Below are 25,868 nucleotides of genomic sequence, written 5' to 3'. Positions count from 1 at the left end.
ACCTGTCCTTGATCTCTGACGAAACAATGTGGCTCCCCTGTTTCCCCAGCTTGTCCATCCCCCACTGTGGCAGCCCTGAATCTGAATCAAGATGGATCCGGGGCTGACAAATAGACTGTATCTTGATATTTGAGCAGCTATCAGCCATAAAACATGAGGTGCTGAAGGGTAAGGTTTATGCAATATTCAAAAGCATTACTCTTACCAAGGATTAAGTAATTGGTTCACCTAGTCCTTTTATCCTGGGCACATGCACAATTAAACAGCACACAATTAAAGAAAACAATTGACAAAATGCCACAGCACTTAAATGTTTGTGTCACCCACACCAAACAATCACTTTACGTCAGCTCCAGTTGCTTCCAAGACTGCCGTTGGCTGTCCCCAGATATGAAAAATCAAAACTGAGGAAGTCAGCAAACCATACTGGATAATGGAGATTTTGGACTACCAGATTGGGAACTCTACTACCATGCAGCTGTATTAACATGGGTGAGGAAATGGTTAACACTTAGACATAGCAGATTACTGCTTTTAGAAGGCCATGATCTCCAGTTAGGATGGCATGCTTTTTATGGTATAATAAAAATAAAACTCATAGATATTTTCAAAGACACTATTTAAGAAATGTTCTATTTTCAGTATGGGAAAAGGTGAAAGCAAAAATTTACATTAAAATTCCAGTCTGGCTCTCAACAATGGAAGCATTTATACATCCAAACGTAGTAAATCTGGAAAAAAAAATTAACATATAAAAATATCTTAAATGTGGAAGGGGAACTTAAACACGAGTTGCAAAATCAAATTGTATTTGCACAGTACTGGAAAAATATGGAAACACCTACAGAGGTTGAGGTAATTAAAAAAATTTTTTAGATTGCACAGAAATGGACAGACCGACACTAAAAGAAAAGAAAAAGAAGATACAGAGTATTTTCTAACATGGGACTTGTTTTATACATGGTTGGATAGCAGAGGTAGAAATTATTGTATAAAAATACATTGATCCAGACAATAAGCACTTTTGTATGTAATGTGAATACATACAAATAAACTGTTTAAAAAAGGTTCCTACTGATGAACCCAACCAAGTCAGCACTCTGAAACAATCAGATCTCTCTAAGAACAGCTGAATACATCATTTTGGCACATGTGAAACACAAAGCCAAATAGCTATTCTCCCTCCCTGTCACAGGTCACATTGTCCAATTAGGCATTCTGGCATCTCTCTGGTAACTCCTGGTAACTCCTTCATGTCTCTGGCCAACACCTGTTGGGGGGACCTTGGTTCCCATGGGATGATCTGTTATTATTGTCTGGTCTCCCCTCCCCCTCCATATCGTGTGTGGCAAGCTGAGAAACGAAAAGATGGCTGCAGCAGCATAGATTCGTTCTGGGACACCGCAACCATTATAAATACATGCCAGTTGCCAAGCATCTGAATTTTGATGAAGTGACAATGCAGTTATAAATCACTTTTTTTCATTGGGGTTATAATTTTGAGTGATCACTAAATGAATGATTGTAAGTCAAGGACTACCTGTAGAAAGTTCTTCTGAGAAATTTCAGCTCAGCCCCTTTCAAGGCAAGAATGTACAACCCTGGGCATTACTTCAATTCCTTTCTTTTCTCCCTCCCATTGAGAAAATTGTGAATGAATGCGTGAAGGCTGAAAATAGGAAGGAAGCCAGATTTTCACGGGGTGGGAGGCTTATTGGGGCCATTTCAGGCAAGAGGCAGGCAGCAAACAGTACCAAAGGGCAGAAGGAGGAACAACAACAAGGACCAAACTCAGGGTTGTATTGAAAAACAAGGCAGGCCCTGCAGGGACAGAGCTGGGCAGGTAAGACCATGCTGAACGGCACCTGTCTTCTTCAGGAAGATGAATATTGAATTGTTTATGGGGTACTGCTGCCACAAGAGGCAGCATAAAAGAGGGTGGAGGTTACCCCAAGAATATTGTCCTACGAAGAGGTGGAATGAGATGAATTTGCTGCAGGCTTATTTTCAGATTTGTGTACCAGTTGAGAGCTTTAGGGTATTTTGGAGAAAGTAAAAGAAAATGTTTGGAGGGTGGGGTGGAACAGGTGAGGAAACAGCACTGTGTGTGGTCTTATTCATGCATAGTCATCATAATTGGACTGGGCTTGGCATTGGAGGAACTCTTGTGCTCCATATGAGGTTTGTTATGTGTCTCTTTTGGAAAGAGATGGAAGAGTTTCTACAGGTCGAATCACAGGCAGGGAAAGGCAGACTAGGTAAACAATTACCTTTGTTTCCCATTTCTCTCCATCCTCAACCCAACCAACCTTGGTTACAAGTTTATTGCAATCTGTTGATGAAAACCAGGTCAACCAGGCCAAATGGAGCCCCGTCACAAGTCAAGATGCAATTGCCGTACTCACCCTCCTGCCTTCATAAAGTTTTCCCCATATTTTTGTCAGCAATTAAGCAGGAAAAAATGGTTGGTGGGTACCATCCCGAACATCCCTATGTTTGTTATTCAAGGCTTCTCTCCAGTTGTCCTAGTAATGAGGAAAATGGGCAGAAACCAATTTTATTATGATACTTTTAGAACAGGGATGTCCAATCTTGGCCATTTTAAGACTTGTGGACTTCAGCTCCTAGAATTCCCCAGCCAGCAAGTTCAATTCTGGGAATTGCAGTTCACAAGTCTTAAAATTGCAGAGGTTGGACACCATTGCTTTAGAATCACCTTTGTTGACATGAAGGCATTCTAATTCTTGCAGGTAGTTAAAGGGATGACTTTAGATCAGAGGTCTCCAAACTTGGCAACTTTAAGACTTGTGGACTTCAACTCCCAGAATTCTCCAGCTAGCTATGGGAGTTGAAGTCCACAAGTCTTAAAGTTGCCAAGTTTGGGGACCCCTGCTTTAGATTTTGCCACAGTCTTATTGACTACTGTTTTTACTTTGACATTATATAATGCACTATTTTTACTCTCGATACTAGCTTGATATTATGGTTTCCTTGTTGCTTCATAGCTTATATTTATAAGTATAAGCCTACCCTTTCCAGAAAAATTACGACACTCCAATTATGAAAAGGGGGGTGAAAAGAAGGAAATCATTGTGCAGGTGCCTTGGCACTGCTCTTTAGAAACAAATATTCATGATGGGACAATCATGTACTAGGAAATATTATTATTATTAGCTGTAAGTATCTAATCTTCCAAGTGCTCGACTTAAGCAATAGTTTTTAATGTATTCTTGAAGATTCCACTGCTGCTATTCATAGCCAGGAATATTACTAGCCATCTCTGGCACTTGTTTTATTCGCTTTCCCATCAATCTTGTCTCTCTCTGGCAAGCACTCTTAGCTGAAATGCTGTTTTCACTTCCCGGGTGAGCAGAATCCAAGCGATCAATGCCCTTGGTATGTACATAGTAGGAAGGTGGTCTCCTCTGCAGTTGTTGTTTGTGTAGCTTTAGCTTTAACCCAGTGGCTGGTTCTGAGTTTAAGGAACCAGCTCTTCATGGGATTGCCTAGAACAGGGGTGTCAAACTCGTGTCGTCATGGCAGTGCCACAGGACGTATCGTGACTTTCCACCCCCTTTGCTAAACCAGGTGTGCACATCGCCAGCGCCTGACACATCCGATCCGCGGGCTGCAAGTTTGACACCCTTGGCCTAGAACAGGGGTCCTCAAAGGCAACTTTAAAACTTGTAGACTTCAACTCCCAAAATTTCTCAGCCAGCTGTAAAGCAGTTTACAGAGTCAGCAATCTGGGGCCTCATTTTACCTACGGATGGAAGACTGAGTCAACCTTGAGCCTGTCAGGATCGAACTGCTGGGAGTCAGCAGAGTTAGCTTTCAAGACTGCATTCTAATCACTGTGCCACTAAGGCTCTAGTATTTGACGAACTTCTAAGAGAGGAAGGGGGTCAACCGATTCTCCAAAGCATCTGAGGGCAAGACAAGAAGTAATGGATGAAAACTTAACAAAGAGAGGTTCAATCTAGAATTAAAAAGAAATTTCCTGACACTTAGACCAATCAATCAGTGGAACGGCTTGCCTTCACAAGTGCTCTAAGACTGCAGGTTTTTAAGAAGAGATTGGAGACCCATCTGGAATGGCATAGGGCAGTGGTGGCTAACCTTTTTGGGCTCCTGTGCCAAAAATTGTGTGCGCACTGGTGCTCGTGTGCTCATGTGCCAGCACTCAGAAGGCAATGCACGCCCTCTGTTAGGAATATGAGTCACCTAACAGCTATTTGGGTTAGAAATATATAAACCAGGATAAACATTTTAAAACTGTATCTTTAAGAAAATGCAAAACTGTAATTAGGTGTGGTTTCTCAAACGGCCATAAGATGGAGCCAGAAATCTGGTTTGTATTAGCCTTAGTCTCAGAAGAGAGTGTGAGTAAGTCTCTGTTTCCTTCTGTTGGAAGATATTGCCGTTCCTCCATTTCTTCTAATTGACTGATATTACTGGATTTGATGTAAGTCTGATACTGAACTGTTTATGATACTGGAATTTGATATTTGGATTATCCCTGGATTGAAAAAACTGACTGATCTACCTGTGAATGATTTTGGATTGCTTGTTTGGACTTTGCTTAATGTTTCTGGAAGTAAAAACCTACATTTACTGTACAGTGTATCTGTGTGCTGTATGTGTATTATTCAAACACTACTCTCAAATACGTCTCCCTGTATGCGCTCATTCTCCTAACGGGGAATTACCTCAACACTCTCCACACACCCTGCGCATGCGCGCGCAATCCCCCCCACCCCCCTTGCCTGCGCTGCACCTCACAGCTGGTTTGAGGCCTTTTTCGGCCTCCCAGAGGCTTGAAAAAAGCCTCTGTAGGCCGAATAGGCCCATTTCATCACTTCCAGTATTAACAGGAAGTGACAAACGGGCCTATTCATCCTGCAGAGGCTTTTTCAAGCCTCTGGGAGGCCGAAAAGGCCTCAAACCAGCCGAAAATCAGCTGTGAGGCACACGTATGCGCAGTGAGGTAAGTTTACCTGTGGCTCGCATGTTGGCACAAATGGCTCTGCGTGCCACAGGTTCGCCATCATGGGCATAGGGTCTTTTGCTTGAGCAGCAGGTTGGACTAGAAGACCTTCAAGTTCGCTTCCAACTCTGTTGTTCTGTATTCTAACTTGGTTTGGTTTTTCTGTTTGAGACAGTTTTGCTGCTTTCTAGATGCCTCCAGTTTTCCTTATCAATTCCCTGCTGTTTGAAAAGCATCTTTATCTCTTCCTTAATCTCTCTCTCTCTCTCCATTTTGCTTTCGTCTCTTCAAGTATTTTCTTTGTTTCTCTTTCTTTCCAAACTGGTACAACAAGAATCTAGCACTCAGGCCCTTTTCTTTTCTCTTTCAAGTGCCTGTCATACCACACGCCAATTCGTTTATTTATTGTTCTGCTGTAAGCAGCTGGTTGGTTTTGTACCCACTTTTTTCCTTTTCAGCTGACCAGAGGAATCTCTGAGGAGCAAGACGGTCTCCAAGGGAGAACAGATGTGAATTTGTGGTGGAAAGAAGGTCTGTGTGCTTCAAAGGAGGAGAACAGGTGTGTGCTTTAGCGGAAAAAAGAGAAGGGGCTGGACCCAGAAAGGAAGATAAAATGTTCTTTTTGCCTCGTATGTCTCCGCTCCATTACTTCATTTAGTGTTTTGGAAATTAATTGTGTATTTAGATGAATCTTCCTTGACAGGAAATATTGAACAGGGGCATGCATCTTTCTTTGTGTTGCTAATGTTGATCATTATGCCTTACTACAGTGGTGGGATTCAAATATTGTTGCCACTGGTTCGGTGGGAGTGGCTTGGTGGGCGCACTTTGCATGTGTGCACACACTTTGTGTGCATGTATGTGCCAAACGCACACTTTGCGCAGGCACAGAGGCATTCTAACTCGCCTCCTGCAAGCCTACACAACCCCGGTTGCTTTAGCAGCTGCCAGGCGGCACTATTCTGTGCCACGCAAATTCAGCAGATGAAAGTGTGTAAGGGAGCCCGGGCAGGTGGGTGGGCCCAACAGCAGAGGGTACCGGTTTGGTCTCTGCTTCTCATCGCTCCTACCGGCTTGCCAGAACCGGTCAGAACCGGTCGAATACTGCCTTACTACTTACTATGTATTCCAAAAGGTAGGGATTTTTAAAAAACTCCAGATAAACAAAATATGATGATGCAAAACCCCAAAGGCCAAATATTTGTTGAACAGCTACAGCTTTATTTACTAAAGAAGTTCAAGGTTGGTTAAATCAGTTGTATCTTTGGGCTGTCATGGAGTAACAGATACCCAAAAAATCAACTTTTTTAGTTGTATAATTGCATTTCTTTTCTCCTTCGTTTGGCAATCGTTACTGGAAAACCAGAACTGGATAATTCTTCTCCACAAAGTATCATAAACTAATCTCACGGTTACTGTAGCCAGAGGTCTAGATCTAGTGTATGAGGCATATTTACCAAATATGCAACTGGGGACTCTCAGGTGTGTGTAATCATTTATTGTTTTAACTGTTGTTTTAACTATTGCGAATGTTTATTATTTTAAACTTTAGTATATTTAGAAATACAAGGGAGATGGATTGACTAAAACAGGGGTGTCAAATTCAAGGCCCGCAGACTGGATCCAGCCTGCAGAGAGCTTAGATCTGGCCTGTGGGGCTGCCCTGGAAACAGCGAAGGACCAACCCACAGTGCCTCTGCCTGTGAAAATGGAGCTCCATTTTCACAGGCAGAGGGTTGCAGGAGGCCGTCGCAGCCTAAAACGGAGCTCGCGAGGGCTGCGGGTGGGCCTCCCAAGCTCCGTTTTTGCTGGCAGGAGGCTGTTGCAACTGAAAATGGAGCTTGGGAGATATGAGTGATGTCGAGTTGGCCACGCCCACCTTGGCCCCTCGAGGTCAAACCCAACCCTGATGCAGCCCTCAATTAAATCGAATTTGACATCCCTGGTGTAGAAACATGAAATATATACAAGCAAACAAATGTCTTCAGGTTTGGCTGATCCACATTGTGGACAGGACCAGAGGTGGTATTCAGCAGGTTCTGACCAGTTCTGGAGAACCAGTAGCAGAAATTTGGAGTAGTCCGGAGAACCGGCCGATACCGCCTCTGACTGGCCTCTCCTCCATCTATTCTCTGCCTCCCGGGTCCCAGCTGATCGATTGGGTTTTCTTTGGTTGCCCTGAACAGGAGAACGGAGCTGGAAATCAGGTTTGCAGTAACCGTCCCCCAGGAGTGGGGAGGGAAAGGAGATTTTACAGTATTCTTCCCTTGCCATGCCCACCAAGCCATGCCCACAGAACCAGTAGTAAAAAAAAATTTAAATCCCACCCACCACTGGACAGAACCTTTTGAGTTAAACTTGATTTCTGATGACTTCATTTGCACATCTGTGTAGTTTTTCCAGCAAAAATACTGAAGGCCTCCACATTTTCTTCTTTGGAGATAGCTTTCCTATTTCCCAGGCTAGCCAATAGCCTTACTATTCCTGGAAGAAATCCCTAACCAGCTGCAACCCAGGTACTGTCATATGCTGTACCCCATTGACTAGTGACTAAAGATGATGGGCTAGATTTTACAGCGGGTGTGTCAGCTATGGAATCGTGATTCATTGCTGCCACTTAGCTGGAGAAAGTGGGAGGGGGGTGATGTTAATTGAGTAGTTCTCAGTAGACAAAATATAATTCTTTTGATAGTTCAAGTTTAAAGCGTGTGGCACAGAAACAATTGGAACTTACTTTGGGATTGGTTCATGTGATGTGATGATGATTAAAAAGGGGATGGTTTGTAGGTTGGGATAATGTGGGAAGTCCGGGGAAACTTTCAGTTTCGGAATTCCACAAAATGTGCCAGGTGCTATTCTAATAAAAGTACTTTGAGATTATGTTAGTCTTGGAGTTACTGACAGGAATGGATTTTCCCTGGAACGCTGACAAGGTGGGTTTGTTTTCATTTTGGCCTCTTTCTCTCTTTCAACAGATCAGAGCCAAGGTGTAAATTCTGATCCTGGGTCATATTCGTTCCGATTACTGCCATGCCTGTTCTCCTCCCTGCATTCCTGGGACTTTGTTTTTGCCAACTGATTTCTGGTGACGTCTCTGAAAATGACACCGTGGTGGTCACCAGTTCTGGATCCATTAAAGGCATGAGAGTCCTAACTCGATCTGGTGCTGTAGATGCCTATCTAGGAATTCCATATGCTGAGCCTCCGGTGGGGAAATTGCGCTTCCAGAAACCTGTCCCACATCAACCGTGGAGCCATGTCTTGGAGGCTACCCGCTTTGGGAAACCTTGTCACCAATGGACCTCTTATAGTTATCCTTCAAGAATATGGGTTGCCAATAAGCCTCATTCCGAAGACTGTCTTTTCCTCAATATTTGGGTGCCCCACCCACAGCCCTCTGTGTCAGTCCCTATCCTTGTTTGGATCCATGGCGGAGGATTTATTATGGGTGCAGGATCTTTGGACTTATACAATGGGTCAACATTAGCTGCTACCGAAAATGTCATCGTGGCATCTATGAACTATCGGCTGGGGATCTGGGGCTTTCTCTATTTCCCACCGGAAGCCCCAGGGAACATGGGCTTATGGGACCAATATCTGGCTCTGAATTGGTTGAAAGAAAATGCAGCAGTCTTTGGTGGAGATGCAGATAAGTTGACTCTCATTGGCCACAGTGCTGGAGCAGCCTCTGTGGGTTTCCACCTGCTCTCTCCTATAAGTCAATCCCTTTTTGACCGAGCGGTGCTCCAGAGTGGAGCTCCCAATGCCCCCTGGGCTTTGATGCCACCTGAAAAGATCCAGGAACGTACCATTAATTTAATTCATCTGTTGAACTGCAGAAAACAGAACGATAGTGCCACAATGAGGTGCCTCCAAAATAAAGAGGCTGATGTGTTTGTGAAATTCAGATTTTTTCGCTTTCCCACCTATGATGGGCATTTCCTTCCAGAAGATCCAAAGAGACTTCTACAGAAAGGGGACATTCCAGCAAAGTCACTACTTATAGGTATTACAAGGGAGGATGGCACAGTCTTTATACCTCAAGTTCTGAACAACAGAAACAGGACATGGGAGGAGGCCTTGTCAGATATAGACATCATATTACAAAGACAGTTTGAAAAAGACATTGTCAAGGCTATAGCACTTAAGTACAGTGAAGTGAACCAAAGAGGGCCAAATCTAAACCGTCAGTTCTTGGCTCATTTTAGCAGAGATCACAGTTTTCTGTGCCCGCTCATTGAAGTTGCTGCAAGGATGGTAGCAGCAAACGGCTCTGTGTATGTTTACTCCTTCAGTCACCAAATTTCAACTTCCATCTGGCAAGAATGGATGGGTGCAGCTCATGGAGTTGAGGTCCCTTTTGTCTTTGGAACCCTCTCATCACTTCCAGGACTCAATCAATCAGATGCAGAAGCTGACAGGGTACTAAGTCAACGGATGATGCACTACTGGGCCCAGTTTGCCAGAAGTGGGTAAGGTACACTTGTGCGATGTGCTTAAGCAAGCACTAGGGAATTTCTTCCATGAATCTGGGGTTCCGGTATGTGTATTAGATAGGGTAGGACAAGAAGCAATAGATGGAATCTAATCAAGGAGAGAAGCAACCGAGAACTAAGAAGAAATTTCCTCAGAGGGGAGACAATTAATTAGTGGAACAACTTACTTCTAGAAGTTGTGAATGCTCCAACACTGTAGATTTTAAGGAGATTGGACAACCATTTGTCTGAAATGGTATAAGGTTTCTTGCTTGAGCAGAGGATTGGACTAGAACAGTGGTCACCAACCGGTGGGCCGCGGCCCACTGGTGGACCATGAGAAAATTTTGGTGGGCTGCAGAGAAATCTCACCCCCAGAGCACCCCCCCCCCAAGCAATTAATCCAGGCTGCACAGAAACACAAGGCTCGCGGGAACCCTCCCTGCCCACTCACTCCTTACCCAGTAAAATTGCCTGCTAAGTTGCTATTTTTCCTTTTTTTTTTCTTCTTCCGACCAACATCTGTTCTGCTGTGCCCGGAGATTTAGATTGGCTAGAAAGCAGGAAATGGTTGCATTTCTTGCTTTCTAGCTAATCTTTAGATCTTCAGGCACAGCCGAACCTGCCTTAGGACTGAAGATTCTATTATTCAGTGCAGACTCACAGCAAGCAAATTTGAGAGACTGAGCTAGCTGATGGCAGATAAATAGATCACTGAATGATTCTGTGAGCAAGTCAATCTGCCTGCCTGCTTTGCCTGATTTTGGGTAAAAGTTGCTCTTTTTTAATAAAAAAAATCAATATTTACATACATGGTGTGTTGTGAGTTAATTTTGTGAGTTTGCTTGCAAGCAAATTTTATGTGACAGACTGAGCTAGCCGATGGCAGATAGATAGATCACTGAATGATTCTGTGAGCAACTCAATCTGCCTGCCTGCTTTGCCTGATTTTGGGTAAAAGTTGCTCTTTTTAATAAAAATTCAATATTTACATACATGGTGTGTTGTGAGTTAATTTTGTGAGTTTGCTTGCAAGCAAATTTTATGTGACAGACTGAGCTAGCCGATGGCAGATAGATAGATCACTGAATGATTCTGTGAGCAACTCAATCTGCCTGCCTGCTTTGCCTGATTTTGGGTAAAAGTTGCTCTTTTTAATAAAAAATTCAATATTTATATAAATATTTATAATATTTACATACAAGCCATGCCCAGCCAGTCATACGACAACCAAGCCACACCCACAAATTAGGCCACGCCCAGAGAACTGGTTAGTGGTCCCTGGGATTTAAAATTATGAGTTTGGTGGTCCCTGAGGTCCAAAAGGTTGGCGAAACCTGGACTAGAAGACCTCCAAGGTCCCTTCCAACTCTGTTATTCTGATGCTGAAATGACAGACAGATTAACCAAAGTCAATTTTGGCTCACATCAACTTCTATTCCTGAAAGAATGAATAGTATATGTTGTATGTTTCTCTAGGTACTGTGGTCTGCCTTGTGATTGACTTCCACTGCTGAAAACAATTGATTTAGAAATAAAATTAATATCACTTGAAAGTGCTCATCAGGAGGGAATGTGAAGTTGACATGTCAGTCATTGTATCCTTAATCTTGTAGTTCAAGTTGACTGTTGTCTATAATCTGATCATTTTATTTCCTCAACAGGAATCCCTCCAAATTCACGCCCGGCGAAGTTCAATGGCCACGTTACAATGCTACTGAACAAAACATCTACCACATCAGCACTGAGGCACCTCAAATCATGCAGTTTTTGCCACCTGAACAGTGCAGTTTTTTGGAAACCCATGTTTATAACACAACAGGAATTGGTGAGTTACTACTCCGTTCCTTTATGTCAACCAGGGGTGGGATTCTACCAGTTCTATAGAACCAGTTGTTATGATTCTGTGCAGTTTGGAGAACTGGCAAATCGTGCCCCTGGCTGGCCCTGTCCCCCTCCGTCCAGTCAGTCCTTATTACGCATGCACGACATCACTGACTGCATTTTTCCTTGCCCAATCACTCCTTAAGGTATTTCTTTTTTCCCCTCCCTCCTGACGATCAGCTGTTCCGATGATCAGCTGTGCCAAGATCCCTCTCGCTGTCTTCCTGCTTTGCCCAGGAGGCTTCTCTGAAGCCCAGGAGGCAAAAAGACACCCCACCAGGCTCGTTTTTTGCCTTCTTGGGCCCCAGGGAAGTTCCTGGGAGCAAAAACACTCCCCCAGGAGGCTTCCCTGAGGGAAACGCTCCCCCAGGAGGCTTCCCTGAGGGAAACGCTACCCCCAGGAGGCTTCCCTGAAGGAAACGCTACCCCCAGGAGGCTTCGCTGAGGGAAACACTACCCCCAGGAGGCTTCCCTGAGGGAAACGCTACCCCCAGGAGGCTTCCCTGAGGCCCAGAAGGCAAAAAAATAAAAATAAAAATGGGGGGGGGGGGGGTTTGCTGCAAAAAAAGCCATGCCCACCCAGTCACATGGCCATGCCCACCTAGCCATGCCCACAGAACAGGTTGTTAAAAAATTTGAATCCCACCCCTGATGTCAACTCAAATCACTTCACATCACCCATTTTTCCTTCCTAACATATGTAGTTGCCAAAGATGCATTTGATCCCAATTGGCCCCCAGAACTGGCCATTCTAGTGTAGAGGATGTTTTGGTATGTGTCACTAGCCTTGTGCTACTGAATAGTTTAAATCCAAATCGTTTGGATTATGTCTTTATTCAAGTTTGATTTAAACTCTGAGTGGCTTGAAAATGCACAAGGCAGTTGTATCACTTTAAGGATTTTATTTTATTTTTTATTTAAAAAAATCCTGCCTTTATTATTTTTACAAATAACTCAAGGCAGCAAACCTATCTCATACAAGTAAACCTCAAGTTACAACAGTTCACTTAGTGACTGTAAACGCCTCCTAGTGTTTATGACCAAGTCCCGAAATTACGAATGTTGTAGCACCGCAGCAGTTGTTCGCCCTTACGAACAACCACAGAGGCATTGCAACATTCCTCCTATTCCCCCCTCCTCCCATTCCCCATAACTGCTTTCCCCCTTCAATCCTGCTTCCCCAAACTCACTTACTTGCAAAGATCTGTCTCCTCTCTGCCGTGGTTTCTTTGTCTTTGAGGGAACGGAGAGCAGGACGGTTTTGTTCCCTGCATCCAGTCAGCTTGCAAATGCTTTTCGCGCCAAGAATGAAATGTTCTAGGGTCCATGATCTTTTGTAGGGGAAGGGGACGGGGGAAGCATGAGGTAACTCAATGGGTCGGGGAGGCCTTGGGAGCCTATTCCATCACTTGACACCCCCCACCACCCCATGGCCTTCCCCTGAGATACCTTGTGCACTTAAACACCCGCATATTTTATAAGCGAGTGCATGGGTGAAAGCAGGGAGTTCCAGTTACGTGATTCACTCCTATGAATCCTCGAGTTATGAAGGTAAAGGGTCCATTACATTCGTAACTCAAGGATTACCTGTACTCCTTCCTCCTCCTACTTTCCCCGCAACAGCCCTGTGAGGTGAGTTGGTCTGAGAGAGAATGACTGGCCCAAAGCTACCCAGCTGACTTTCATGTCTATGGTGGGACTAGAACTCACAGTCTCCAGGTTTCACCGCTAGTTTTATGCCACTGAATGGTATAAATCTGAACATTTTTAATTATGATTTGATTAAACTGTGGATAGCTTGAAAATGGACCAGGCAGTTGTGCTATTTTAAGTAGGGTGATATTATGCTGAAGGTTCAGCAAAGTATGTATACAAGGAAACTTCACTGAACTCTGGTGTTTTTGTATTGTCACTATTGTACATACATTGTGGAATCACCGAGAGTTACACAGTAGTGGCTGTAATAGTTTCTTTTCTTTTTCCCTTTTCCAGATGCAGTCTAAAGAGATCAGACCAAACCAAATACAACCACTGATCAGAATTTAATGAAAGGAAATCTCAGGCAACTTTACTGTGAACTGTGTACTGGAAAATAAAGCAAAAGATATATATGGAGAACAACTGAAAGTGGATGTGAATGAAAAGGATTTGCTTAAAAATCATATTCAAATAAAAGGGTGATGGAAACTTCAGGTGCATGGTTTTGTGGAAGTATACAAATAGTCCTCAACTTACAACCACAATTGAGCCCAAAATCTCTGTTGTTAAGCAAGACTGTTGTTAAGTGAGTTTTGCTCCATTTTACAACTCATCTTGCCGCAGTTGTTAAGTCAGCCATACAGTTTGTCAACCAACTTGGTCAGTTAGAAAAGAAAGACTCTTGAATCCGTTGTTAATGAAAGTATACTTTACTAAAGCCAAGTGGTTACTGAGTTGCAAAGCCGGATCTGAAGTTTCGTGTGCAAAGCAGCTAGTGAACATTTCCCTTCTCTCCATTTTTCCCCTGGCTATCTCAAAGTGTCCAATTACATTCAAACCAATTGTTTTGCTAACAGTCCCTGGCTTGGTGGGCTGGACGGTTTCACATTCCATTCCACGACCTTGGAATGCCCAGCAGCTCCCATGGGACGGGACAAAGAGTAGTTTTGAGTCCCCTCATCCCAACCTCCCCTTTACTTGCCTGCAGCTCTCTTCCCCCAGACTGGCATCTGGGGAAACAGGGCTGGTGCAGCAGAATGACACTCCTGAGTCAGTTGTTAAGTTAGTTACTAACACGGTTGTTAAGTGAATCTGTCTTCTCCATTGACTTTGCTTATCAGAAGGTCACAAAAGTGAAACACATGACCCCCGGGACATTGCAACTGTCATAACTATGAGCCAATTACCAAGCATCTGAATTTTGATAATGTGACCATGGGGATGCCGCAATACTCATAAAGTGTGAAAAATGGTCATAAGTCACTTTCTTCAGTGCAGTTGTAACTTTAAATGGTCATTAAATGAATGGATGTAAATCAAGGACAACCTGTAGTCTTAACTTCACTGACTGACAACCTCCTTCTGTCTGTTTGATTATTAGGTAAGTGGCTCCTCAAAGACTCCTGTGCAATGAATGAAGGCAAAAATACGAGTCCCAGGATAATGTTGGATCCTGTAATTCCTGCGTAAGCCATTAACCTTAATTGTGAGCCTATATGGCTATCCAAAGTAATAAAATCCAATAACACAACATACCAGGGGTGGGCTGCTGGGGGTTCGCAGGGGTACAGGAGAACCCCTAGCTAATATTCGGTGCAGTTTGGAGAACCCCCAAATCCTGGCTGGCCCTACCCACCCCACTCCTCCTCTCCCAGGAGTCCCCACTTGGCCTGTTTTGGATGCAGGTAAGTGCAAGGCACGTGTGGAGGCTCATGGAGGGTGAAAAACGGGCCTCCCGGAAGTTCGGGAAGGCTGGAAATGGGCCTGTTTCCGGCTTCCAGAGAACCTCCGGAGCCCAATAAGCCCGTTTTCGCCCTCCTGGAGGCCCGAGGAAACCCTCTGGAGCCTGGGGAGGACAAAAACGATTCCCCCACCATGGTGCAAGAGGCCTACTAGGCCACGCCCACCATGGACATGCCCACCCAGCAATCAGGAAGAGAACCCATTGCTAAAATTTTTGAAGCCCATCCCTGAACATAACACAGCATAGGATAGCATAGGATAGCATAGGATAACATAACATAACATAACATAACATAACATAACATAACATAACATAACATAACATAACATAACATAACATAACATAACATAACATAACATAACATAACATATTTTTTCTCAAAGTTTGTCCTATTGTACTTTACTAATTTATTTGATTCTTTTTGTTAATTTTTATTGTTTTTTATTTTTATTTTTTGTTTTAAATATGGTTTTACATTGTGTCAGCCGCCTTGATTCGCCATGGGCAAATAGGCGGCAATATTAAATAGATAGATAGATAGATAGATAGATAGATAGATAGATAGATAGATAGATAGATAAATAATAATGGTTCAACATATTAATGAAGAAATTACTAGCAGAAATTTTGCCAGATGGTCCTTATACAAAACTCAAAAGTGCACAGAATTATATAGTTGGAAAGGATCTCAGAAGCAGCTACCTATTCCATTGGCTTACAGTTCTTACTATCAAGAAACTCCTTCCAATATCTAACTTGAATCTCCTTCTCTATTCCTTCAACCTATTGGTTGGACGCCTGTTCTCCTGAGCTGCAGAGAACAAGTCTAGTAACAGCATTTTAGATATTTGAAGGCTGCTATCCTTCAGTGTTCTCTTCTGCAGGCTAAACATACCCAATTTGCTTTGCCATCCATCAGGTAGTAGCCCCCCTGTGAACTATCTATGGTTTGTAAATTTGTCAAAGTACTTTTTAGATCACTTGTGGACTTCAACTTCAAAGCTGGCTGAGGAATTCTGGGAATTGAAGTCCACAGGTCTTAAAGTTGCCAAGGTTGGAGACCTCTGTTTTAGATGGCATTGAACAGGACATAGTATTCCATACAGGGTCCAACCAAGGCCGAGTAGAAAGGGACAATTACTTCTTGAGATCTGGACTTACGCTGCTCTTAATATGTCCCAAAGTAACATTTGCATCACTCTTTGTTCTCTTCACCCACCTACTCAGAAGAGACACTATGTTGACTAATGACGTTAAAAACTCTTCCTCCGGATTTCAGTTGTGTGGGCTAGTTTTGGTTACTCAGTAATGCAGAAAACGCCCATTCTAGGCCTTTCTTCGTCAGCAATTTTAAGTATCATTTTGGCTTCTGAAAAAACATTTCAGGATCGAAATCATAAACGATATATATCATTGATGTTCAAACAGACAATTATTTATTGTCAGAAACTTAGCAAAGTGGGAATGAACCCCAAACAGTTTGACAGCCTTTTTTCATTTATATCCCATCTTTATTATTTTTATGAACAATTCAAGGTGGTAAACATAACTCCTTCCTCCTCCTATTTTCCCCACAACTATTATCCTGTGAGGTGAGCTGGCCTGAGAGAGAGAGGGAGAGGAAGAGGGAGAGGGAGAGGGAGAGAGATTGGCCCAAAATCACCCAGCTGCTTTCATGGCCAAGGCTGCATACAACTCACAGTATCCTGTTTCATTTTAGATGAATGGTTGTCTAATCTCTTCTTAAAAACTTACAATGTTGGATCATTGACAACATCTGGAGGCATTGTTCTAACTGTTAGGAAGTTTCTCCTTAATTCCAGTTTGTTTCTCTCCTTGCTTAATTTCTATCCATTTTTTTCTTGTTCTGGTGCTTTAGAGAATAGGTTGACTCATTCTTCTTTGTGGCAATCTCTCAGATATTTGAAACACTGCTATTGTGTCACTCCTGAGCCTTCTTTTCTATAGATTACCCAATTCCTGCAACCATTCTTGATCCAGTAAGATCATTCCGGGTTTCAGAGATTTGGAGATGTCTTCTCTCTCTCTCTCTCTCTCTCTCTCTCTCTCTCTTTTTTGCAATATTGGTTGAGGAAAGAACAATTAAAGCCAGTGGATTCCCCTGAATGTCTGAGTGATTGCCCAAAATTCGAGAAGCATGAAAGGGATCTCAGAGTCATGTTACATTAAGGTTTGGGAATGCTTTGAAAACCAGGATCTCTAGTGACAGCAAAAGCTAAATTCTCTTCAAGACTTTATATATATATATATAAAACCCTTGATTTTAAATTTTAATGACCAGATTAACTTTGTAGCTATAGAGATGGCTCGGATGTACTAGAAATGTAAAGCATAAGGTTAAGGTTGAAATGGTGTTTTGTATTCTGTTGCACTGAAAAAAAGTCATTGCTCTTTTTTTTTTACCTTGCACCCATTTTCCCTTTTTTTCTGACCTTTATTTTCATTTGTACTTTATATTACAATAAATTCTATTTTTTTTTAAAAAAAAAAAGTCTTTGCTTATTGATAGGCCCTTTAAAAAGAGCACTTCCTTTATGTTAGTTGTGCCTCTTCTTAACAGTTCTTAGTACAAAACAGACTCAGAGCCTGAGGAATCCCTGTCCTATTGTTTCTCTTATTCTTTTATTTTTCTTATATGTACCCATTTCATGTATTCACAACTATGTATACATTTATACTTATTATCTTGTAAACAATTGGCAAATCAAATAAATCAAATTAAATCAAATTCCGTTTCATTTAAATCCTAATGGTCTTGATAAGCTACCCAGGAGGAGGACCAAGAGCTAAATTCCTCCTCCAGCTTTTTGCTTGGTAAGCAGGTTGTCTTCTTGAAGCCAAATGCTCCGGGGCATCTTAGAAGATGGTCAGTATGCAGAGAGTCCTTTATCTCACAATTTGCATTTGCCTCGGCTTTGCACTCGTAGGTAAGTCCTGGTAAACTACAATTATATGCTTTCAAAAGACTTTCTTTATTCCTGACAGGTCCATGTAATTTTCTTGGCAGGATTTTTGAGAGTAGTTCATTGTTGCCTTTCCTGGATATGAGAGAGGGTGACTATCCCAGGATCAACCATTTCATGTAAGACAGAAGCAGAATTCACAGTCACTGTTTCCCAGGCAGCATCTCTTCCTCCTCGTTCCCCAAGGTCGTTCACACATTCCACCATGTGGAAAAAAACAAAGGTACAAGCACAGATTAGGCGACACAAAGCTCAAAAACAGTAACTGGGAGAAGGACCTTGATCGATCACTTAAACACGAGCTGGCAGTGTGTGGCAGCAGCCAAAAAAGCCAATAGAATCCTGGGTAGTATAAACAGAATCAAAATCACACAAAGTATTAGTACCACTTTATAAAGACTTAGTAAGGCCACACCTGGAATCCTGCATCCAGTTTTGGTCACCACATTACAAAAAAGATGTTGAGACTTTGGAAAAAGTGCAAAGAAGAACAACTAAGACGATTCAAGGCCTGGGGACTAAAACATATGAAGAACGGTTGCAGGATTTGGGATATGGTGAGTCTGGAGAAAAGGAGTAGAGGGGGACATGATAATGGTATTCCAGTATTTGAGGGACTGCCACAAGAGCAGTTGAAGAGGGGGTCAACATATTTCCCTTTCTTTAATTTTTTCCCCCTGTCAATCCTTTTTATTAGTTTATAATATTAAAAAAATACAAAAGCAAATAATAGGAAAATAGGGGAGGGAAAAGGGAAAAAGAGAAAAGGGAAAAAGAAAGAAAAGGCATTGACTTCCGATTCCCTTTGATGCAGGAGAATAAGAAGTAACATCGAATCTCAATGTTTTACTTTTACATAATAGTATAAACTAGCCATTTCTATAACAGCAGGTCTATCTAATCAGTAAAACCCAAACAAAGTTTCCTTTTTTCCACCTCAAACACAAAGTCCAGAAGCGATTTCCGAGTAGAAACAAAAGTACTTGAAAGCAGTCAATCTAGCCATCTCTGCTAACACCATCAGCTTTTTCAACCATTCATCCAATATGGGGATTGAAGTGTCCTTCCATTTTTGTGAATAAATAATCTTGCTTATTCTCCAAAACACCAGAGGGCAGGACAAGAAACAATAGATGGAAACTAATTAAGGAGAGAAGCAACCTGGAATTAAGGAGACACTTCCTAACAATGAGAACAATTAACCAGTAGAACAGCTTTCCTCCAAAAATTGTGGGTACTTCATCACCGGAAGTTGTGTAGGGTATAGGATAGGCAGAGTCTCTTGATTGAGCAGGGAGCTGGACAGATTAACCAGTAGAAGACTTTCCTCCAAAAATTGTGGGTACTTCATAAGTCTCTATCAAGATAGGCAGGGTATCTTGAATTGAGCAGGGAGTCTACATTCTAGAAGACTTATAGTCCCTAAGTCTCTTCAAGCTACTATTTTAATGCAAAAGTCACATTTCTATATATATAAACAGTGTGCCATCTGGGTACAAATGTCTTGTGCAATAACAGTTAAAATTTACAGCCATATTCGTTATTTGTCTACTCTTAACTTAATACTGATATATATATAACATATCTAATACTGTAATGATACTGTAACAACAACAAAAACAAAAGCCTAATCTTAACCTATTTAATTCTATTGATATATTTTCTATATTTCACTAATCTACTTTTATTTCTAACTTTCATATTTATTCTCTAGCTGTTGGTAGAATAGTTCCCATATTTAATATAATGTTCAGTTTGTTCCTTCTCTTTAATTGCAAGTGTTAGCCTATTCATTTCTGCACATTCTAATATTTTCCTAATCACATTCTCATCCGTAGGAATCTCTTCACTTTTCCAGTTTTGTGCAAATACAATCCTAGCTGCAGTTAATACATGAATAATCAGATACACATTTTCTTTATTATAAGTTTCTGGTAAAATCTCCAGCAAAAATATTTGGGTTTCAAATCAATGTGCTGCTGTATTATCTTCTCCAACCACATATGTATTTTTGACCAATATTTTTTGGCTTCTACACATGTCCACCACATATAGTAATATGACCCAAGTGTCTGGTGGCATTTCTAACATTTAGCTGATTTGTCTTTAAACATCCTTGCCAATCTTGCCGGTGCAAAATGCCATCTATAAAACAGGTTGTACAAGTTTTCTTTATATGCAGTTGACATTGTTAATTTATATTTTCTATCCCATAGTTGCTGCCATTTTTCTAATTCTATTGTATAACCAATTTTTTTTTTGCCCATGCTATCGTTGTCTCCTTCACTTGTTCTTCTTCTAATTTGATACCCAATAAATAGCTGTAATTTTTTTTAATCAACCTCTCTTCTGTTAATATTTTATTCAATTCTGTCAATTCCATATAAAAACCAGACAGTTTAGCATCTTTTTCATATCTAGACTGTATTTGCAGTTGTGTGTACCAAACCATATCAATCCCTTGTTCGTTCAATTCTTGTTTAGTTTTGAGCTCTCTCTTTTCATTCAAAATGTCATTGTATCTAATGATCCTATATTAATATTTGGATCAATAAGTGCTTCCATTATCAAAAGCCAATGGTATCTGCAAATAATGCTGTTCTCTAATTTTCTCCAAAACTAAGAATAAAGCATTTCTTATATGTCTTTGAAAGTAACCATGTATCTTACTTTTCCCATACTATAAGAAGGCATGCCAGCCCAATTGCAGATCGTGTACCTCCAATGTCAATAATCTTGTATTTCTCAATACAATCCATTCTTTCATCCATGTTAACACCGTGGCCTGGTGGTATAGTTCCCAATTTGATAATCCAAAACCTCCTCTAGTTCTTACATCCTGTAACATTTTTAAATTAATTCTTGCTTTTTCCCCCTGCCAAATACATTTGATTATTATTTTATTAAGATTCTCAAAGTATTTTTCTCCAATTTTATCAGAATTGTTTGAAACAAGTGCAATAATCTGGGCAATATTTTCTTCTTAATTATTCTTCCTATTAACGATAATTGCAAACTTTTCCATTTTTCCAAATCTATTTTAATTTGTTGTATCAGATTATAATAACTATCTTCTTTGATTGTTACCTGGCACTGGTTTTCCTTGATGCACAGAAGGCATTTGACAATGTGAACTGGCAATTTATGCTGGCACAACTAAAAGTTATGGACTTTTGGGAGAGATTCATCAAGATGATTAAGGCAATATACTATAAACAAACTGCAGAGATGATGGTAAATGGAGATATGACTGAAAAGGTTGACATTAAGAAAGGTACAAGACAGGGATGTCCGCTGTTGCCATTATTATTTGTATTGACACTGGAAGTATTAAATAGAAATATTAGACAGGATAAGGAGATAAAAGGTATGGAAATAAAATAAATAAAAAGGAAGAATATAAATTACAGGCATTTGCAGATGATTTGGTTTTTGTTTTAGAAGATCCACAAGAAACAGGGCCAAAATTAATAAAAAGAATAGTTTGGCGAAGTGGCAGGGTTGAAAACAAATAAAGAAAAAAAAACCAAGATTTTAGTAAAAAATATTACAGAGAAACAGAAAAAAAGAGTTAATGAGGAGATCAGACATTCAGATTACCAAGAAAGTAAAATACTTAGCGATCCAATTAACAGCAAGATGTGTAATGATCAAGGAAGTCTACATTTCTTGAGGTTGGAAACCTCTGGTGTAAACTGTAATTCTGGAGTGTTTGTGGGCACCAAGAAATGACTACTTGCATCCATTCTCTTCAAGAAGAAGAATACACACTCAGCCGATACACGCAACAACATTTCAAAAAGCTATAAAAACATGGTACCTTCATGCATAACCATTTATAATCACCAAACCAGCTGAGTTTTGTTTTTCTGCTTCTGCAGCATATAGTTTAAAGTGCCACTATTGTTCTCGGAAGAATGCTGGGAAAAGCTGCCGTAGGAAAGACACTGTCTGCTTTCCAAGGAAGGAACAGCACTGCATAAAAGTCCAAGTTATTTACAGTAAGTTGAAATCTTGTAGAATAGCCGTGTTCCAATAGGGCAGGGGTGAGGGAATGATGGCCCTTTTATGACTTGTTAAACTTCAACTCCCATAATTCCTGAGCCACCCAAGTCATAAAGGGGCCATCATTCCCCACCCCTACAATAGTGTAAAGAATAAAAATGATCAAGGATGCTGAGTACAACTACAAAGGGTGCCTTGAGTACGAATCAATACATGTGTGTCAGAACATATTTGAAAATGTTTTGCTTCACTTGGCATCCATTGTTATTGTTTGCTTTAGGCTTTCTATCACTTACCTCTATGTACCTTTCTTTGGTTACTGGCCTTTTTAAAAATATCTGCCCTGGATACCCTTTTCATTTTCAGATCTTTACTAAAACTTTTGCACGGGCCATGTTGACCTCTGCTGTTTTTCAATAATTTACAGGTGTAATGTACAGGTGGTGGTCCCTGACTTACAACAGTTTGTTTAGTGACTGTTTGAAATTACAAGAGCACTGAAAAAAGCAACTTATGACCATTTTTCCCTCTGTTTTCCTGTGCAAGGGAAACAAAAGAAGACCCAACCGATCAGCTGGGACTCAGGAGGCAGAGAATACATGAGGGCAGGGCCAGTCATAGGTGGTATTTGCTGGTTCTCCAAACTACTCAAAATTTCCACTACTGGTTCTCCAGAACCGGTCAGAACCTGCTGAATACCACCTCTGGTTGAAGTGTCTTTTGCAAACTTCTGACAAGCAAAGTCAATGGAGAAGCCAGATTGATTTAACAACCATGTAACTAACTTAACAACTGCGTGATTCACTGAACAACTTTGGCAAGAAAGCTTGTAAAATGGGGCAAAACTCATTTTACAATTACCTTGCTAAAGAGACAAAAATTTGGGGCTTAATTGTAGTCATAAGTTAAGGACTACTTGTATTTTAATGGCTCCTTTTGTAGGAAAATGTATCCATGCTGGGTTCATTTTACTTTAGCTTATTCTGTGAAATACCATTTATCATTACTCTGAGTTTATTTAAATCTGCATTCTGAAAGTCCAAGATAAGCCTTCAGACATACCTTACTTTAATTTCTCTTACGGTTAGGAACTACACCACGATATGATCAATTCCCCCAAAGATCCTCTTGTTTTCACTTCCTTAATTAAGTCTTACCTACTGTATTTGTTATTAACCAACTTAAATCTAGCTTGGAAAGGTTCTATTGAGAAAAACAAGCCACTTTTAAAAAAAGTCATCCTGTTTTGGTGACTTTGAGTGATATCTAAATTAGACTTTCAGTGGAAAACAAAATGGAACTAAAATCAAGTATAAAGAAGAAGACCAAATTAATAACCACAGGTACAACAACCAGAATTGGCAATTTATTCATTTATTACATTTCTACAGTATTCATCACACTGTCCAATGAACATATCGAAGTGAAGGGTAGCTTCTGCCTTTTAGGATCAACCATCAACAGTAAAGGAAGAAGCATCAAGAAATACCCCAGACTAATTTGGTGGAGCAGCCATGCAGGGCTTGGAAAAGACATTTAAATACCATGATGTGTCTCTGCCAACAAAGATCCGAGTAGTGTAAGGAATGGTATTCCATGTGACACTCTATGGCAGAGGTCTCCAAACTTGGCAACTTTAAGACTTGTGAACTTCAATAGCTGGAAGTTAATAGCTGGAATTCTGGAAGTTAAAGTCCACAAGTCTTAAAGTTGCCAAGGTTAGGGACCCGTGCTCTATGGAAGTGAAAGTTAGACACTGAAGATCAGGCTAGGAATTGGTACCCTGAACTTTGGTGTTGGAGAAGACTCCTGAGAGTACCATGGACAGCCAAGAAAACAAACAAACAGATCACCATACAAATCAACCCAGATTTCTCACTGAAGGCACAAGTGACCAGGCCCAAATTGTTGTGTTTTTGTCACATTATGGGATGACCCAGCTCTCTGGGAAAGGCTCCAGTTCTGGAAAAGGTAGGAAGAGAAGAAAGAGGCTGACCGATAGTAAGATGGATGGATTCAGCTAACGTAATAATGGAGGTACCATTGGAAGACTTGAAAGACCAAGTTGGGGACATATTGTCTCAAATAAAATATATGTGGTCACAAGGAGTCAAACATGAGTTTGTGGCACATAATCAATCAAAGCATAAATAGAATAAGAGAAAACTTGCATATGAGCCGTGGTGGCACAGTGGTTAAGAGTACAGTACTGCAGGGTACTTCTGCTGACTGCTAGCTGCCTGCAAAACAAAACTGTTGTAAGTCAAGGACTACCTGTTGTAAGTGTCCATCTTAATCAGGAATTGAGTTCAAGGCTTGCATGACGTTGACTCTTCCTATCAAAATATTAATTAAAACTCTCAATGCTCTTGCTTCATGAAGTATGATAGAAGTGTAGCTGTTTGATTTGGTCTTCAAGTTACAACCATTCCTTTGCTGACCATTGAAAGTTACAACAGCATTAAAAAGTGACTTTTGACTGGTCCTCACACTTATGACTGTTTCAGCATCCCCACGGTCGCATGATCAAATTTTGGCCACTTGGCAACCGGCGTGCATCTATGACAGTTGCAGTACCTCAGAGTCACGTGATCGCCATATTTTGCGACCTTCCCAGCCAGCTTCTGACATGCAAAGCCAATGAGGGGAAACTGGATTTGCTTAACGACTGTGTGATTCACTTAACAACCATGGCAAACAAAGGCCATAAAATCGGCCATGGCTCACTTAACAACTGCCTTGCTTAGCAACAGAAATTCTGGTCCCAATTTGTGGTTGCAAGTCAAGGATTACGTGTGTGTGTGTGTGTGTGAAGATGCACCTGTGAGGATGCAAGCTGTCCTGTTGGTTTTAGCAGATCAGGAACAGACTACCTGGCTAAACAGTTTTATGAATCATCAAAGTGAATCAACCAACTGAAGTGAGTTGATTGGAACCAGTGAGTTTTGCAACTCATTTTACAACTTTTCTTGCCCCGTTTGTTAAGCAAATCATTGCAGTTGTTAAATTAGGAACGTGGTTGTGAAGTGATTCTGGCTTCCCCATTGAACTTTGCGGGTTAGGAGGTCGTAAAAGGGGACCACGTGACCCTGGGACACTGTGTCAGAGTATATTCATGAACTGGAATAGAGCATGATAACAAGGTCAGCCAATGAATAGGTATAGCAGTTAAGTCAGCCAATGAGAACTGTTTGGAAACTGAAACTAGAAGTAGCCTAGGAAACTGAAACTAGAAGTAGCCTAAGCGTGGCTCTATATTAAGCTCTGCAACTCTGCAGCTATGTTGAGCTCTGAGTCTGTCTATTGAAGATGAAACTGCTTCTCTTCTCTGCTTGGCTGCTGAACTAAAGTGAAACTGATCTCTGTTTCTGAACTGCTGAGTTGCGGCTGAAGCTCTGAATTTGCAGCATGTCTACTTCTGTCTGAGTTTGCTACATGTTGGAGAAATCTACAACTGGTTTTTAAAATCTACTTATTAAGTTTATAAATATGTTAAATGAAGCATCAGCCATCTGTGTTTATTTTTCTGGAACTGAATTCATGTTGCAAAACTCTAAATACACTGCCACCGTCATAAATGTGAGTCAGTTATCAGGCATCTGAATCTAAATCGCATGAACTTGGGGAGGCAGCAATGGTCATAAATGTGAAAAATGGTCATAAGTCACTTTCTTCAGTGCCGTTGCAAGTTCGAACAGTCACTAAGCAATCTGTTGTAAGTCGAAGACTATCTGTATTTCTAAGGTAGACACTTTAAAATATATAGATACAGTATATATACATTCAATCCATGTTAGGGAGAACTATCTTTGGGGTTCTGTTATTTTAATTGCATTCTTATTTTTGCATAGATTTCTTGTACAGTATTAGCTTCTATAGTCTTGTTTGTATTACAATCCTTTGGTCCGTGATTCCGATAAATTTATTTATTTATTTATTTATTTATTTATTTATTTGATTTGCCAATTGTTTACAAGATAATAAGTATAAAGTTCTGGGAAGGGCAAAAAAAGAAAAGAGAAACAGACGGGGCGTGCGCTTGCCGCCAGATTCCATAGTGTTCTTAATGCCAGTTCTGAAGACATCAAAAC

The 25,868-nt window shown here is 41.0% G+C and overlaps 1 protein-coding gene and 1 long non-coding RNA gene across 4 annotated transcripts in view; one reads left to right on the top strand and one right to left on the bottom strand.

Annotated features, from left to right (window-relative positions):
• Positions 1-25,868, bottom strand: part of LOC148131869 (uncharacterized) — a 312,201-nt gene that overhangs the window by 60,314 nt on the left and 226,019 nt on the right. The window lies entirely within an intron of this gene.
• LOC113424265 (acetylcholinesterase-like) lies at positions 1,817-13,538 on the top strand. 3 transcript variants are annotated; one of them, XM_026685894.2, is made up of 5 exons: positions 1,817-1,843; positions 5,446-5,546; positions 7,963-9,459; positions 11,127-11,290; positions 13,339-13,538. In XM_026685894.2, exons 3-5 carry the CDS (start codon positions 8,018-8,020, stop codon positions 13,347-13,349), a joined length of 1,617 nt encoding a protein of 538 aa, XP_026541679.1. In that variant the 5' UTR covers positions 1,817-1,843; positions 5,446-5,546; positions 7,963-8,017; the 3' UTR covers positions 13,350-13,538. The 3 variants fall into 3 exon arrangements, with proteins under 3 accessions (XP_026541679.1, XP_087810524.1, XP_087810523.1); XM_087954398.1 differs by lacking the exon at positions 5,446-5,546; XM_087954397.1 differs by lacking the exons at positions 1,817-1,843; positions 5,446-5,546 and adding an exon at positions 7,370-7,503.

The sequence above is a fragment of the Notechis scutatus genome, chromosome 2, assembly GCF_049901735.1.
Source record: "Notechis scutatus isolate UNSWTSFEM ecotype Mainland chromosome 2, rNotScu1.2, whole genome shotgun sequence".
Classification (NCBI taxonomy): domain Eukaryota; kingdom Metazoa; phylum Chordata; class Lepidosauria; order Squamata; family Elapidae; genus Notechis; species Notechis scutatus.
This window is presented reverse-complemented; position numbering and strand designations above follow the sequence as displayed.

What these genes read in the sequence shown, in the direction of transcription:
- LOC113424265 (XM_087954398.1), top strand. Translation starts at nt 8,018, where the DNA reads ATGCCTGTTCTCCTCCCTGCATTCCTGGGACTTTGTTTTTGCCAACTG. An exon ending in GCCCAGTTTGCCAGAAGTGG is followed by an intron (nt 9,460 to 11,126) that starts GTAAGGTACACT and finishes TTTCCTCAACAG; the next exon opens with GAATCCCTCCAAATTCACGC.